We start from the raw sequence: 16,585 nt of genomic DNA, 5'->3' as shown, positions 1-16,585 counted from the left end.
AGAGATAATTTACCTATCAATTCAAACAATAAAATACTCAAATTTGGTATTGTGGAGGTTTTGTCGTAAATGGAATATCTAATGGCTATTTTTAGAGAGGCAGCAAAAGTCCAGTCTACCCAAAAAATCTCATTGGGGCTAAAATTAATATTTTTTTCATCTTTTTTTGTATGTGTATGCAATATTTTTCTAGAAAGTCTTTTTTAAGGATTTTTTTTTTTTTTTTAATCTATTTGAGACAGAGAGAGTGAGTGAGAGCACAAGCCAGGGGGAACTGCAGGGGGAGAAGCAGGTTCCCTGCTGAGCAAGGAGCCCGATGTGGGACTCCATCCCAGGACCCTGGGATCATGACCTGAGCCAAAGGCACCCCTGAGCCACCCAGGCACCCCTCTAGAAAGTCTTTTTAAAATTTATCTAAGATGTATAATACTATATGTTAATTATATTGGAATTACATTTTTAAGTGCATTTGGGCATTTATAATATATAAAAGATGAAATGATTATATTAAAGTAATATTAATTTATTCACAGTTAATAAATTATTATTATCTTACATATTTAAATTGTTTTCATAATTTGGCCTATGAATAAGTAACTATGCCTAGTAAAAATGTAGAGGTAGTTAAACCTGAAAAAAAAAAACAATTAGTGACATTAAAACATTATCAAATTAGGGGCACCTGGGTGGCTCAGTTGGTTAGGCATCTGCCTTTGCCTCAGGTCATGATCCCAGGGTCCTGGGATCAAGCCCCACATTGGGCTCTCCTTTCAGCGGTGAGTCTGCTTCTCACACTCTCTCTGTGATCTCCCACTTTCGTTCTCTCTCAAATAAATAAATAAAATCTTTTTTTTTTTAATTCTCAAATTAGCTAGCTTTTTACTTTGAATGCTACCAGTGGAGTGGGACTTAGAGCAAGTAAATTTTTTATTTCAGAGGACCTTGAGGTGTTGCTTTCTAGGTAAGACCTATGGCAGCCATTTGAAAACAAGCAGTGTAACCAAAATTAGGGGTTTGAGTAGAGGGTTAGAGGTTGGTGATCAGGAGACTTACTGTTTAATTATTTTGCAAGATTAGCCCATGCATGCTGTGATGACCTACTTCTTAAAAGCCATTGGAGCCCTCCAGAGGGACTTTGCTGAATCAAAACCTGAGTCATTTTGGGTTTGGGGGGATCATGTAGGGATATATACTATCGTGACATAGGGTGGGGGCCTCTCCTCTCATAAGCATGTGTTGAGGGTCCACCGTGTGCCAAGCACGGTGCCCACCTCTATGGGTATGCTGATGGAGATGGGTTGCTCTGTCAAGGAGCCCATAGTGTAGTGGGGAGTGGTGATGGGGGTTTGGGTATAAAGGATAAGTATGGACATCATAAAAATCACAAAGACAGTGGTATCTAGAGGATGGAGTCTAATAATGAGAACTGGGACTAGCCCAGCCCTTGCCTGTATGTAATATGATCTTGGGCAGGTCATCTAACTTCTGTGGCCTCAGTTTTGCCTTCTGTAAATTGGTAAAGATAACCTCCTCTATAAAGAGAGTCCAAAGACAAGGATAGCAAAGCACTTTGATTTCTTCAAAGGCCTTTGCATTTGCTGTAAAACTTCAGGATGTCATTATTGGTAATTTTATAATGCACAGCTGGGATATCTAGATGTCATTATTTATCAAGTTATGGTAACAATGCCTGATAGTATTTGGGTTTTTTTACTGGTACCTGCATGGTTAAATTTTTTAACGGAATTCTGTTAGACAAAGAACTTACTATCCACATTTTTTGTCTCATCGTATTAGCTTTATCTATCTCAAGTCATAAAAAGTCATATGTATTAGAGCCAAGAAGTAAGAAATTTCTCATCAGAGTATTAAGGTAGTGGTCTTCCTATATGTCTGTACATTTATTAGGCCTTCTAGATATTTTTTTTAAGATTTTATTTATTTATTTGACAGAGATAGAAACAGCCAGTGAGAGGGGGAACACAAGCAGGGGGAGTGGGAGAGGAAGAAGCAGGCTCATAGCGGAAGAGCCTGATGTGGGGCTCGATCCCATAATGCCGGGATCACTCCCTGAGCCGAAGGCAGACGCTTAACCGCTGTGCCACCCAGGCGCCCCGGCCTTCTAGATATTTAAATATAAATTTTGTTTTAGCGGGAGATACCTGGGTTGTGGCAAAGCCACGAAATGGTATAATTTGCCTGAAAGCTGAGAGTAAGCTCAGTTCTAATCTAGGCCCTGGGCTGGCCCTTCAGAGCATTGTGAAGCCATCTTAAACTGAGGTGTTCTCTCTTTTCCAGCTGAACTGTCCCAGGCAATAAACAGCGGTACATTGTTATCGAAACCATCCCCACCCTTACCGCCTAAGAGAGGCATTCCATCAAGCTTGGTTCCCGCCTCGGAGTCTGCCGCTGCCACCACCACAAAAGCACCAAGTGATCAGAGAGAAAGGAACACATGTTCTGTAGGCTCTGAACCACTGCTGATGATCCCGCCTCCCTCTCCATCCCCCCCACTGCCTACTCATAGACCTCCAGAACCCCCACGGTCCCCTCCATTCCTTGCTAAGACTTTTCAGGTTGTGCCAGAAAATGAGTTTCCAGCTTCCTTAAACCTGCCCCAGGAGGTATCCCAGCAGGAAGATCAGAAAAAGGAAGTACCCAAGAGGATGTTGGACCACAGCTTTGGGGAGCCCCATGTACCCTGTAGGCTGCCTCCCCTCCCACTGCATATCCGAATCCAGCAGGCCCTGACGAGCCCACTTCCCATGACTCCTCCCTTGGAGGGCTCTCATAGAGCTCAATCCTTGCTCTTTGAGTACAGTGACAGCTTTTCTGAGGACAGCGGTACCCTGGGTCGGACCAGGTCACTTCCCATCACTATTGAGATGCTGAAAGTGTGAGTGCTTTTAAAGCTTGCCTTTTGTTTCCTCCTCTTAATTCTAGGTAGCCTTTCTTGGAAAAAATTATTTATAAAAAGAAAATATGATTAAAGTAAGAATATTCAACAAATCAAAACATGTTCTAGAATCTGGACTTCATTTACCCTGCTGATTTCTAGGACACTGTTTCCATAACAGTCACAAACTTTTGTACTTGAAAATTAAAACCACTCTTTTTTTGTATATGATACAAGGGAGGCAGTGTAACATGGGGCTTAAGAGCATTAACCTTGGAGTAAGACAGCTCTGGGTTCAAATCCCAGCTCTGCCTCTTACTTCCTAGCTTGCCTTTCTGCACTTGAGTTGTCGGATCCATAAACACGAATGATACCTACGTCATAGGGTCATAAGGATGAAATTAGACAAATCTGAAAGCATGGCACCTGGCACCTGAACGCGATAGAGAGGGACAGAGAGCAGTCTAGAGGAAAAGAAGGGCGCTCCGAAATTAGCTCAGGGTTGCAGCCTCATAAACGGCAACTGGCCAGGTTGTGCTCTCCCTCATCTGTCCCGAACACCTTGCCTTTTTAAAATTCTAACAAATTGTGACTGAAGGTTAACACTTTTTGGCAAGTTGGAGATTTGCCAGAGATTCGCACGTTGGAGAATTGTTCCAGAGTTGTTGCCCCCGCGCCGCTTAGCTGCTTTGCCATCGTCTTTGTACTTGCCGGTGTAATTTTCTTACATCCTGGGGAGAGACAGTTTAGGAGTTCCAGATGGACTAAGTCACAGTTTTATACCTCCAGAGTGGAAAGAAGGGGAAGTTAGTTTTCATCTTTACTTCTCTTTGCTTCCGTGGATTAGATGATCATTTTGTCCTACTCTGTTGTTAAACCAAGGGAAATAAGTGGGTTAAATACCTTTGTTACGTATCTTCCATGAGCCAGGCACAGTGTTAGATGCTACGTGGTTTTCTCACTTTATCAGCCCAAAACAAACTTGCGTCTCACGTGTAGATAGTTACGGGGCCTGTGTGCCAAACAGTAGTATATTCTAGAATGTATCTATTTTATTCTCACAACAAGCCTAGCAGGTAGGTTTCATTCACATTTGCAGAAAAGTTAAATAACTTATAAGCTAGTGAATAACTTGTAGAGCTAGGATTTGAGCCCAGAGCCTTTTAGATTAAGAGCTGCTAAAAAGTTCCTTAGCAAGATTCTTGAAGTTAAGGGAAGGGATAAATTATTTTCACTCGTGAAATTTTCCATAGTTATTCAATACTTTGCCTTGCAAATCATTTACCCGTTGTTTCTGAAAGGAGAATATGATTATGTTAATTTGTTAGTCCAGACGATGAAGAAGAAGAGGAGCAAAACCACCCGTGTGCGTTCACTGAGGATGTGGCTTCCACCTCGGTTGTTCCTGAACTACCACAGTGTCTGCAGGAGGAAGAGGAAGAGAAGGAGAGTGACTCTGATTCAGAAGGTCCTATTCAATACCGAGATGAAGAGGATGAAGATGAGAGCCATCATAGTAAGAACGGGAAAAGCAAAGGAGAAAATGATTTTATCGATAAAGCTACTTGCTGGTGTTAGCAGGTGTAAGATGACTGGGAACAGTCATCCTCTCCCGTCGAGTCATCTGGCTCACTGATACTGGAAGCCATTGCGATAGAGCCTTGTCCCTGCTGTTCCCCCTGTTCTAACAAGCCGCTGAGAGCGAGCCAAGTACATTGAGTCATGCAGGGTTTGGTTTGGTTTGGTTTTTAAGATTGATTTCTTTTAGAGCATGCAGGGAGAGGGAGAGAGAGAATCTCAAGCAGACTTTGTTCTGAGTGCGGAGCCTGATGCCCGGCTCAGTCCCACAACCCTGAGAACATGACCTGAGCCAAAATAAGAGTTGGACACTCAGCCGGCTGAGCCACCAGGCGCCCAGAGTCATGCAGGTTTTTATCTCTTTGTGATCAAAGAATGATTTACCTTGATGGTTTTAAAGAATTTGGAGTAGAAGAAAGTTGGTATTTGGGCCGTGTTAAAAAGATATAGTGACGCTCTCCTTGAGTCTCCTGAACTTAACTGTGTCCGTGGGGCAAAGAAAAAACACCATGTTTATGTACACAAATCTGTAGATAATGGAATCGTGATTCCTACAAGTAGGAAGGCAGCTTTAAGAGTAGAAATCTTGGGGCTCCTGGCCGGCTCAGTCAGTAAACATGTGATTCTTGATCTCAGGGTCATGATTCAAGCCCCACATTGGGTGTAGAGCCTATTTTAAAAAGGGGGGCGGGGCATGCCTGGGTGACTCAGTTGGTTAAGCGTTTGCCTTTGACTCAGGTTGTGATCCCAGGGTCCTGAGATCAAGTCCCACATCTGGCTTCTTGCTCAGCGGGGAGCCTCCTTCTCCCTCTGCCTGCTGCTCCCCCTGCTTGTGCTCGCTCTCTCTGACAAAGAAATGAAATCTTTAAAAAAAGAAAAATACCAACAAAAAAAGTAGGACTCTTATGAAATGTGTTAGTGCAAATGCCTTTATGTTGTCATCCGTGTTTGGATTCTCTCTCCTCTAACAACTCTTACGTAGAAGAAATGTAGAGGAATGTAGAAAGGAGAGAAGGTCTTTGGCCCAGCTGAGTCCATCTGACTAATTAGATTTCTAGATGTCTTCAGCTGTACCCCCGCCTCTGTGTTCGCTGCGAGATGCGGTACTGTTTGTTCAGACTCTCGCCTCGTTCTGGGTCGGGTTGGCCCTTAGCACCCACTTTTTTTCTTTCCCTTACACACAGGTGCCCTGGCCAACAAAGTGAAGAGGAAGGACACACTGGCAATGAAGTTGAACCACAGACCCAGTGAACCGCAGCTGACCGCGAATTCTTGGCCTCGGAAAAGCAAAGAGGAGTGGAATGAAATACGGCACCAGATTGGGAACACACTGATCCGGTAAGCCTTGGCTTAGAGGAGACTGGTTCGATTCTGCCTGTAGATGTCTTAGAGACTTACTTCATGGCGGAGCATTCACTTTTATCTTTTTCTTTTTTTAACTTTAGAAACCGCATAATTTTTAAAAATGTATATTGTACACAGTTGGGTGTCCTCTAGGAATTTGGAAATTAAGGAACCAAATGGCCCTTGGAGCTTTAAATCATGAGATAGACGTATTTCACAGCTTTACCCCACAAGATAGACATAAATATGGCTTTTATTTTATTTTATTTTATTTTATTTTTTAAAGATTTTGAGAGAGAGAGACAGAGCATGAGAGGGGGGTTGGGGGCAAAGGTGGAGGGACAACTGGACTCGGGACTCGGTCCCAGGACCCCGAGATCATGACCTGAGCTGAAGGCCGATGCTTAACCAACTGAGCCACCCAGGTGCCCCTAAATATGGCTTTTAAAAAGTTTCTAGAGAGGCTGGCTCAGTCAGTGGAGCATGTGACTCTTGATCTGGGAGTCGTGAGTTCAAGCCCCACATTGGGCATAGAGTTTACTTTTCAAAAAAAATTTTTTTAAGCTTCTAGAGAATTCAGGTGCTTCCCAGGACAGCAAGACTCCTCTGTCATTAATCTAGTTGCTCAACTACGAGGTGCCAACCCAATTAAAGATCACACCCATATTTTCCATTATATCTATTTCACATGTTCCACGTAACTGCCTTCTTTCAAAGTGTTAGTATATTTTTCAAGTCAGCTGGAACCAAAAGCATAGAGAAGCTAAATGCAGGCGGGCTTCCTACACATGTCATATACATAGAGTCCAGGTGTATAGATGGGTGTTTGAACAACTCACATGTTTCTTTTGGTACAGTGAGGAAGAGGAAGTGGAACTCTTGGCATATTCTTAACAAGATAATTAACTTAGGATGTCCATTAATTAAGATACATTCTCCTTACCTGCCTCAGACACCTGGCTTTACTGATGGCCAGGATAGCAATCTTAGAGAAGAACTCGGGCCCTGACTGTCAGCCAGAGAGCATCAAGAATAGGAATTAGTTGAGAATGGGAATCTTTGGTAATAGATTTATTTTTCTTTCACTGCAGAGCTAGTTGCTCATCTTCGAGTGTTGTTTCATGAGTCCTAGTCTTCTTAGAAGAGTTTTTGGACACTGGTGATGACTAATCTGAAATTGGAACCTAAAAGTACAGCAGATTAACATTTACAATAGCAATTAACAATAGCTTCAGAAATCTTTAAATATTTACAGGTTAATCTGACAAAAGATTGTGTAAGACTTGTATACTGCAAAGTATTAAATAATGCTGAAGAAAGTAAAAAAGAGTTAAATAAATGAAGAGAAATACCATATTCATGGGTTACCAGCCTCAAGTATTATTAAGATATCACTACGTGCAACTCTGATCAAACTACCCTCCCAAAAGGCTTTTTTTTTTTTAAGATTTTATTTATTCATTTGACAGAGATAGAGACAGCCAGCGAGAGAGGGAACACAGGCAGGGGGAGTGGGAGAGGAAGAAGCAGGCTCTCAGTGGAGGAGCCTGATGTGGGGCTCGATCCCATAACGCCGGGATCACGCCCTGAGCCGAAGGCAGACGCTTAACCGCTGTGCCACCCAGGCGCCCCCCAAAAGGCTTTTTTTTAAATTGGCAAACTGATTTTAAAATTCTTAGGGAAATACAAAGTACACTAGAGTAACCAAAGCAGCTAAGGAAAAGGACAGGGTTGGAGGACTAACACAGTCTGATTGAAGACATACTAGAAAGCTAAAGTAACCTAATCAGTATGGTGTTGACATAAAGATAAATAGATAAACAGAACAGAAAAGAGAGTCCAGAAGTATACCCACCCATATATGTACAGCCCATTTTTGACAAAGGCACAAAGATAATTTCATGGTCTCTTCAACAAATGGTGCTGGCAGAAAAATTACTTCAATTCGTGCCTTGCATCACATGCAAAAAATTAACTCAAAATGAATCCTGGGTTTAAATATGAGCTAAAACTACAGAATTTCTAGAAGAATATGAGTTGGACAAGATTTCTTAAATATGATCTCAAAAGCATGATTCTTAAGAGGAAAACATTGATAAATTGCACTTCAGAAGAAATAAAACATTTTTGGGGCACCTGGGTGGCTCAGGCAGTTAAATGTCTGCCTTCGGCTCAGGTCATGGTCCCAGGGTCCTGGGATCGAGTCCCACATTGCGCTCCCTGCTCAGTGGGGAGCCTGATTCTCCCTCTCTCTCTGCCCCTCCCCCTCTTGTGCGTGTGCTCTCTCTCTCTCTCTCTCTCTCTCTCGCTCACTCTTTGTCTCTCAAATAAATAAAATCTTAAAAAAAAATTTTTTTAACATTATCTTTAAAAAAAAATTTAACATTTTTATTCTTTGAAAGAGACTGAAGAATGTAAAAACAAGCCACAAACTGGGAGAAAGTATTTGTGAACCATGTATCTGATAAAGATCTTGTATCTAGAATATATGAAGAACTCGCCAAACTTAATAAGAAAAAAACAACCCAATTTTTATGTAGTGGGGAGCAGAAGATTTCAAAGAAGATATGCAGATGGCAAATAAGCACATGGAAAGATACTCAACATCATTAGTCATTAGGGAAATGCAAATTAAAACCACAGTGAGATAACACTACAAGGTTCCTGGGCTGACTAAAATTGTATAATTTTATTTATTTTTTTAAAGATTTTATTTATTTGTGAGAGGGAGAGCGTGCACGAGCAGGAGTGGAGGGGAGGGGCAGAGGGAGAGGGAGAAGCAGACTCCCCGCTGAGCAGGGAGTCCCATGTGGGGTTCGATCCCAGGACCCCGGGACCATGACCCGAGCCGAAGGCAGACATTCAACCGACTGAGCCACCCAGGCGCCCCTAAAATTGTACAGTTTAAAAGACAAGAGTTGCTAAGGATGCGGAGCAGCTGGATTCTCATACACTGGTGGAAGGAATATAAAATAGTAGAGCTACTTTGGAAAATAATTTGTAAATTTCTTTAAAAAAATCAAACATAGGATCCAGCCAACACAAATATCCATCAAAGGGCAAATGGATGGGGGGCACCTGGTGACTCAGTTGGTGGAGCATGCGACTCTTGATCTCAGGGTCATGAGTTCAAACCCCACGTTGGGTGTAGAGGCTACTTTAAAAATATATTTATTTACAAAAAAAAAAAGAGGGAAATTTGGACACAGAGATTCAAACACACACGCAAGGAGAATGCTGTGTGTCCATGGAGGCAGAGATCGGAGGGTACGTGTAAACACCAAAGAATGCCAAAGACTGCTGGCAACCCCACCGGAAACCAGGAGAGAGGCATAGGACAGAGCTCCTTTAGAGGCTTCAGGAGGAACCAACCTCGCCCACACCTTGATTTTGGCCTTCTGGCCTCCAGAACTGAGAGAATAAATTTTTGTGGTTTTAAGCCACCCAATTTGTGGTCATTCGTTATGGCAGCCCTGGAACACCAGTACAAGGTTGATGGGTACGTTCATTAGATTGTGTGATGGTTTCACAGGTATATACACATATAAAAACATCAAATCCTGCAGTTTATTGTATGTCATTTGTACTTACTGGAGTGTGGGATTTTTTGTTTGGTTGGTTTTAATGAGCATTTAAAAAGGAAGGTCTTATTCAGAGGGACCAAAAAAAAAACTTTGCAATACATAAAGAATGTTGTAAATTGTATATAAAATGGGGCTGGGCGTTCTCTAGACAGGTAGCTAAAGAGTTACGAGCATGCGGTTCAAGTACTGAGAAGTGTAAGTCGAAGGTAACAAGTGAATGACTGATTCCAGAGATGACAAGTTATCGTTGGTGAGTAACATCTCAGAACCGTGGATGAGATGAGAAGCGTCATCAGTATTTCACAGAGAGAGCCGAAATCAAATCATAGAATTGCCGAGTATCATTTCAAAAGAGACAACCTTAAATTCCAGTGGTTGCTAAATCACTGGTTTAAAAATCAAAAGAAAGACATCAGGGTCATGTGGGAAGGACTGTAAAAATACATATAGGAAAATCTCAGTCCTCATGCCTGGTTTTCTCAGTCAGAATTTCTGTCATATGCCTTGAAGTTCTGTGCGCCTCCAGCAAATCTGTTTAGGAGCTAGCAGTCTCGTCCAAACCTTCATTTCACAGACGGCTACACTCAGGATCCAGCTGAGCTTTTCTGTGGTGACAGGCTCATTAACAGCCGAGCTAGAACTGGGGTTCTGGCCTCCTCTTTGCATGTACAATTCCATTTTACGTTCTAGTATCTGTATGAACACTTTCAACATGAGAACTGTTTCGTAAACAATCAGAGAAACAAATGAAATACCAAAACAGTTTAAAAATCTCTTGCTGGGGTGCCTGGGTGGCTCAATCAGTTAAGCGTCTGCCTTTGGCTCAGGTCGTGATCCCGAGGTCCTGGGATCGAGCCCTGCGTCAGGCTCCTTGCTCCGCAGGGAGCCTGCTTCTCCCTCTGCCTACCGCTCCCCCTGCTTGTGCTCACTCTCGCTCACTCTCTCTCTGTCAAATAAATAAAATCTTCAAAAAAAAAAAACACAAAAGCTCTTGCTTTCTTGCCAACGGAGGGGCTCATATAAACTGAGACCAAAACAAATCTTTATAAGCAGGACTGGGAGGCTTAACATGGACAATACCTTATCTATCTCCTTTTTAGACGACTGAGTCAAAGACCGACACCGGAAGAACTAGAGCAGCGAAATATACTACAACGTGAGTCCAGCTGTGGGAATGAAGCTGCATAGACTTTCTCAGACTTTACATTTCTGACTTTAATGTACATGCCAGGGAAGAGAAGCATTTTCTACAAGGGCCAAGGAGAGGGTGTTCCAGCCCAGGAAGGACCACTCATATCTTTTCCCCTGAAGGAACAGAGTTCCCCCAAGCTGCTCTTACAAGATATCATTGTGGTATTGCTTAGTGTACTGGGAACCGCTAGAAAATTCTGTTCTGATGTTCTCACAGTATCCTGAGACTGCCTTGGCCACGTGGGAAGATTTCACAGCATGTAGTCGATGCTGCTCAGCTTTCTCTGTCTTCAGGGAGGGTAGTGGCTGTGCATCTGGAGGGGACCTTCCTGTTCGTAGTGGACTTTGAGGGCTGGGGCCCAAAGCAAGGTCCAGATGCCTTTTTCATCTCTGAAGACTTTCATACATCTGAAGTCACGAAACAGGACCATGTATTTCATTTTCTTTCTGTGTTCATAATTAACTTCCCAAAATAGCGTTCTGACCTAATACACATTTGATTCCGTTTTCCAGACTCTAGAGTGAAATTTGCCCTTAAAAGCCTCTACCCTGAGAGGATGAGGCTTCATAGAGTTACTTGTGGGCATGCTCAGTCTGACCAGTCCATCCCCTGTTCTCTCATCACTGTGTGGATACATGCAGTTTAGTCACTATGTGAATTTTAACCTTGGGAACCTTTATGGATATATCCACACGAAAGTTAGCGTGATCTGCATTCTCATTCTTGGTAGTTACTCTTGAGCAGGAATCTGCAGAGTTTTCTAAGGGGCACACAGTAGGTATGTTAGGCTTTGCAGGCCAAAAGCAAAGGGACGCTCTTATGTAGGTGCTTGCCAGGCCATTCAATATATAATCATTTAAAAATGTAAAGATCATTCTTAGCTCACGGGTGGTAAAAACATAGCCAACTGGCTGGATTTGGTACCATAGTGTTGCTGACCCTTGCTTTTAAGTATTCGACTCTACCAGTCGACAAGAAAATTGTCTGGATTACGCATCCCCAAAGTTAGTGTTTTATTCCGACTTGGAGCCTATAAGATATATCTGCCCTGTAATTACTGAAAACTTTGATATGCAAATTCCTGTTCTGAAGTAATATTCTTTGTCTTGGACTGTTGACTGTAGCTAAAAATGAAGCTGATCGGCAGGCAGAAAAACGAGAGATTAAACGTCGGCTCACTAGAAAGGTACGTAGCCCAAGTGTTCGGTTTCAGTCTGCCTACTGATCACATATCTTGTATTTGAATAACCTGTTTGGTTAGAAAGAAATGAATTTGGGGCACCTGGGTGGCTCAGTCGGTTAAGCGTCTGCCTTCAGCTCAGGTCATGATCCCAGGGTCCTGGGATGGAGCCCCCCCCCATGTTGGGCTCCCTGCTAATGGGGAGTCTGCCTCTCCCTGCCCCTCTGCCCCTCCCCTTCACTTGTTCCCTCTCTCTCTCCAATGAATAAATAAAACTTAAAAAAAAAAATGAATTTGCTTGAATTGCCACAGATTGCTGTGAAAATAGAATCCATGATGCAGATACCGAAAACTACACAGCTTTATCAAGAGCGTTTTTTTCTTTCTTACTGTTTAAAGAACACCTAGCACAAGAAGTTTCCCCAGTAGTATTTACATAAATTCTGAGCTTTTATTTGGTAAACCTGGGATTTTGATGTACACTCTAAAACCCGTTGAAGTGTAGAAACAGTCACGGGGAGTGTGTAGCACTCAGTTTTGCCTGGCAAACTGGTGTTTTTCTAACCAGAAGGAACTGAACTGACCCTTAATGATACCTGAAAAGTATGAAAACACCAACTGGGATTTTGTTCTTGGTCCCAGATCAAATGGGGTAGAATCTTTTTTGTACCAGACCTATGTTATGCCAGCTTTTAAGCTCAGGGATTAATCCCTTTTTCCTTTCCTTCCCACCATAATAGTTTATAATTGCCTCTGATTGATTCTGATTTGGCCTGAATTCTCTAGATGTTTCTTAAAACTTACAAGAATCCCCAGAAAAGCGAAGGATCTCGGGATTTTCTTCCTTATTTCTCCCACTTTTTCCCTTCCCCAGGAACGAAAGAATCACTCTTGATAGATCGAGGGTAGCTAGATGCCACAGCTGGGCTTGATGCCTTCAGATGGAGCAGGTTACCTGATTGTTCAACCTTAAATCATAGTTCATTACCGAATCTGGACATTATTCATATTAAAAGGAGATTTACCCTTTACCTGCTAGATACTGCTTTCGTATTAAATATACTTAACTTTCGAGGCGCCTGGGTGGTTCAGTCAGTTAAGCGTCTGCCGTCAGCTCAGGTCATGATCTCAGGGTCCTGGGATTGAGCCCCATGTCGGGGCTGTCTGCTCAGTGGGGAGCCTGCTTCTCCCTCTCCCCCCTGTTTGTGCTCTCTCGCTACCTGTCTCTCTCTCTCAAATAAAATCTTTAAAAAAATAAAAATTAAAAATACATGTACTCACTTTCTAAAGTATGATATATGAGTTTATAGCCCAAATCCCTTGTTACCCAAAATGTGGTCCACGGACCAGCGGCACTGGGAGCTTGCAACAGCTGCAGAATCTCAGGCCCCACCTCAGACCTGCTTAATCAGAGTCTGCATTTTAACCAGGTCCCCAAACAATCTGTATGCACATGAAAGTTTGAGAAGCACCCGTTACACTGGTTATACTGGTTTATAGCTGTGGTTCTCAGTCTTAGCTGTGCATTCAGGAGCTTTAAAAACAAAACAAAACCTCCCAATATCCAGAATCTCTGGGAATGGACCCAGGAATCAGTAGTGTCGAAAGGCCCCCGGGTAATTCTAGAGTGCAGCTAAGGCTGAAGGTCCGGGTTAGAGGCCGTTTGAATGCGTGCTTGGTGCCTAATTCCTGGCATAGTGAGCTGAGAGGCTCCGTTTCTTCCAGCTCAGTCAAAGGCCGACTGTGGCTGAACTACTTGCCAGGAAGATTCTGAGGTTCAATGAGTACGTGGAGGTAACAGACGCTCAGGATTATGACCGGCGAGCCGACAAACCTTGGACCAAACTGACCCCTGCTGACAAGGTAGGTGCCTGTTTGTTTGTCTTTCTCTCGCTTCTATGTGGAGAATGGAGGACACTAACTAGAAGGGAAAACCATAAAACGTTTACTTTTGGTATCATGTTTAATTTCTCATCAAGATACAAAATGCCTGTATGTATGAACCAAAACTTTATACTGATGACTCCACCACCACGACCACCCCAACCGAAAGAAAAGAAAATCCTTGCTATCTCACAGACTCCACAAATCTGGAAGGAAATTAAAGCACATTTTAACAGTCGTTAGGTTTGGTCGGAGGGAGTTTGGGTGGTATATTTCAGTAATTACCTGTATTTCACTTTTATAACAGGAAAAGCATTTTTACATGCTGTGGAAACTATAAAAGCTACAGTATCTCTTTGAAGCTCTGTGAGTGTTTTGGTTTAAGGAGAGATACTCGGTTTATTAGGAGATGGATGGTGTCAGGGAAGGCGGAGGGTGTCAGGCTCGGCGTGCGGACCTGGCTGCTTTCCTCGCTCGCGCTTGCCCACCGCGGGGGCCACGTTGCCGTTAAGCACAATAGAGAACAGATGGCAAATGACACAGCTCTACTACGGCAGACGGAAGATGCTGAAACATTTTTGTTTCTACTCCACAGGCTGCCATAAGAAAAGAATTAAATGAATTTAAAAGCTCAGAGATGGAGGTTCACGAAGAGAGCAAACATTTCACACGGTAAGACCCAGAAGACCCAAATACCATGAGCTTAGTAAGCTCCACCACAACACAAACACACCGGAGTTGTTCCAATGGGAAGGACTCTAATGACATCATTAAAAGAGGGACACAGCATGCTGAGTGCAAGGCTCCATTAAGAGAGCGGGATGAGGACCAAGAGACAGTAGGAAATGCCTGTACCGAGTGTAGTATTTTATGTATATTATTTAATCCTTGCGGTAAACCTGGAGGGTCTGTTAATAGCCCTATTTTGTTGATGAAGAAACAGGCCAGGGGCACCCGGCTGGCTCAGTTGGTGAAGCGTGAGACTCCTGGTCCCCTGGGGGGTTGTGAGTTCAAGCCCCCACATTGGGCATAGAGCTTCCTTAAAAAAGGAAAAGAAATGAAACAGGCCCAGAAGGGTTCATTAAGTTGCAGAACCAGGACTGGAGAAAAGAATGACTGACTGAAAGCCCCCGGGTGCTCTCTTCCCGCACCTCACTGTCCCAGGGTACGTATGAGGAAAATGTTGTTGAGCTAGACAAGACCAGACCTCAGCCTCTTTGATTTCAGTTATGTCTCACGCTGCTGATCTTACCAATGTAGTGTATAAATTTCATTTTAGTTAGCTGTCTTCATGAAGCAGACCAAGAAGTATGTTGAGTAGAAGTCCTGTTGTAATCAAGGACCCACCCAGGACCTAAAGAATCAGCGGGCTACAGATGGAATCTGTGAAAGTATGTAGGCGAGTCTCAGAACATTTATAAAAAGCCAGAGGTGCCTGGCTGGCTCCACTGGAAGAGCATACAACTCTTGATATCGGGGTTGTGAGTTCAAGCCCCACATTGGGTGCAGAAATTACTAAAACTTTAAAAAAGAGACGCTAAATGAGAGAAGATTACAATAACGATAGTTACAGTTTACTATAAAAAGCAAATAAAGTTGGCAAATAGAATATTGTTGAGCATTTTTCCATCATAATAGAGGCAAATGGTGCTTTTATTTTTTTTTTTTTTTAAGATTGATTTATTCATTTTAGAGAGCATGCGTGAGCAGGGGGAGGAGCAGAGGAGGAGAGAGAGAATCTCAAGCGGGCTCGGTACCAAGCATAGAACCTGACACGGGGCTCGATCCCATGACCCTGAGACCATGACCTGAGCTGAAACCAAGAGCTGGATGCTCAACCAACTGAGCCACCCCGGTGCCCTAGTTCTTTTCCTTACAGAATTTTTTTGTACTGAACTCTGATAAGTGTAGAGAAGGCACATTTTTTTAACACATTTTTGAACTATTCAGGGCACTGTAATATGAACTCAAATAACAAGCCATACTTGCGAGCAGGAGACTGTGGTCTAAGCTGGGAAAAGACCCGTGTACTACTCGATATGATGCAGTCAGTATGATAAATGCCTCAGTCATTCCGAATCTTGAATCTGCCAGGTTTCGTATCCCAACGCCACTGTTTCCCAGCTCTGTCAGTGTTAGCCATTCTCGTTGTTATTATAATAGTAATAAAGTACTATAGTGAGCAACATTCAAGGAAAAGAGTCCGAGAAGGTGATGCTTAGACTGGATCTTAAAGCCTGTGAAAGAATTTATTTGGACAAGAAGGAAGGAAGGAAGGAAAGAGCCAGCATTACCAAGCAGCATTATCAGCAGAAGGACCAGCATTAACAAGGCTGTGGGAGGTGAGAAAGTGTGCATTGTCTCTGCGTGACAGAAAATGCAGCCGGAGCAGGGGTCCTGTGGGAGCAGTGTGGTGAAGGGGGTTATGGTCACACTCTGAAGAGCTTTGCCTGTTGTGCTAGGAGACTGGAACCACTGGAGTTGATTGAGTGTTTCAGATGGAGCCCTGGTGGAACTGTGGAAGGTGACATGGAAGGCTGAAGAAACTAGCAGCAAGGAAACCAGTTAGAAAGTAACATAAGGGGCGCCTGGGTGGCGCAGCGGTTAAGCGTCTGCCTTCGGCTCAGGGTGTGATCCCAGTGCTCTGGGATCAAGCCCCACATCAGGCTCCTCCGCTATGAGCCTGCTTCTTCCTCTCCCACTCCCCCTGCTTGTGTTCCCTCTCTCGCTGGCTGTCTCTTATCTCTGTCGAATAAATAAATAAAATCTTTAAAAAAAAAAAAAGTAACATAAAAAAAATTTTTTTAAAGTAACTGAAAAAAAAAAAAAAAGATTTCAAAACCGGGGAAGTGATCGTCAGAATGCAAGAGAGAAAGGTTTGAACAACATTTCAAGCGCAGGTGGCCCCTGGATGGCTCAGTCGGTTA

The 16,585-nt window shown here is 43.1% G+C and overlaps 1 protein-coding gene across 7 annotated transcripts in view; it reads left to right on the top strand.

Annotated features, from left to right (window-relative positions):
* PHACTR4 (phosphatase and actin regulator 4) overlaps positions 1-16,585 on the top strand; it is a 96,498-nt gene that overhangs the window by 76,483 nt on the left and 3,430 nt on the right. For all 7 annotated transcript variants that reach the window (XM_045782620.2, XM_045782617.2, XM_045782618.2 and 4 more), the window contains 7 exons: positions 2,299-2,896; positions 4,225-4,412; positions 5,659-5,812; positions 10,503-10,558; positions 11,719-11,780; positions 13,500-13,637; positions 14,254-14,330. In XM_045782620.2, the coding sequence (XP_045638576.2) occupies positions 2,299-2,896; positions 4,225-4,412; positions 5,659-5,812; positions 10,503-10,558; positions 11,719-11,780; positions 13,500-13,637; positions 14,254-14,330 (1,273 nt within the window). The remainder of the gene's footprint in view (positions 1-2,298; positions 2,897-4,224; positions 4,413-5,658; positions 5,813-10,502; positions 10,559-11,718; positions 11,781-13,499; positions 13,638-14,253; positions 14,331-16,585) is intronic.

This window comes from Ursus americanus, chromosome 33 (assembly GCF_024610735.1).
Source record: "Ursus americanus isolate L20-20 chromosome 33, mUrsAme1.1.p, whole genome shotgun sequence".
Classification (NCBI taxonomy): Eukaryota; Metazoa; Chordata; class Mammalia; order Carnivora; family Ursidae; genus Ursus; species Ursus americanus.
Note: the sequence above shows the minus strand (reverse complement) of the source record. Positions and strands in the feature narration are given on the sequence as shown.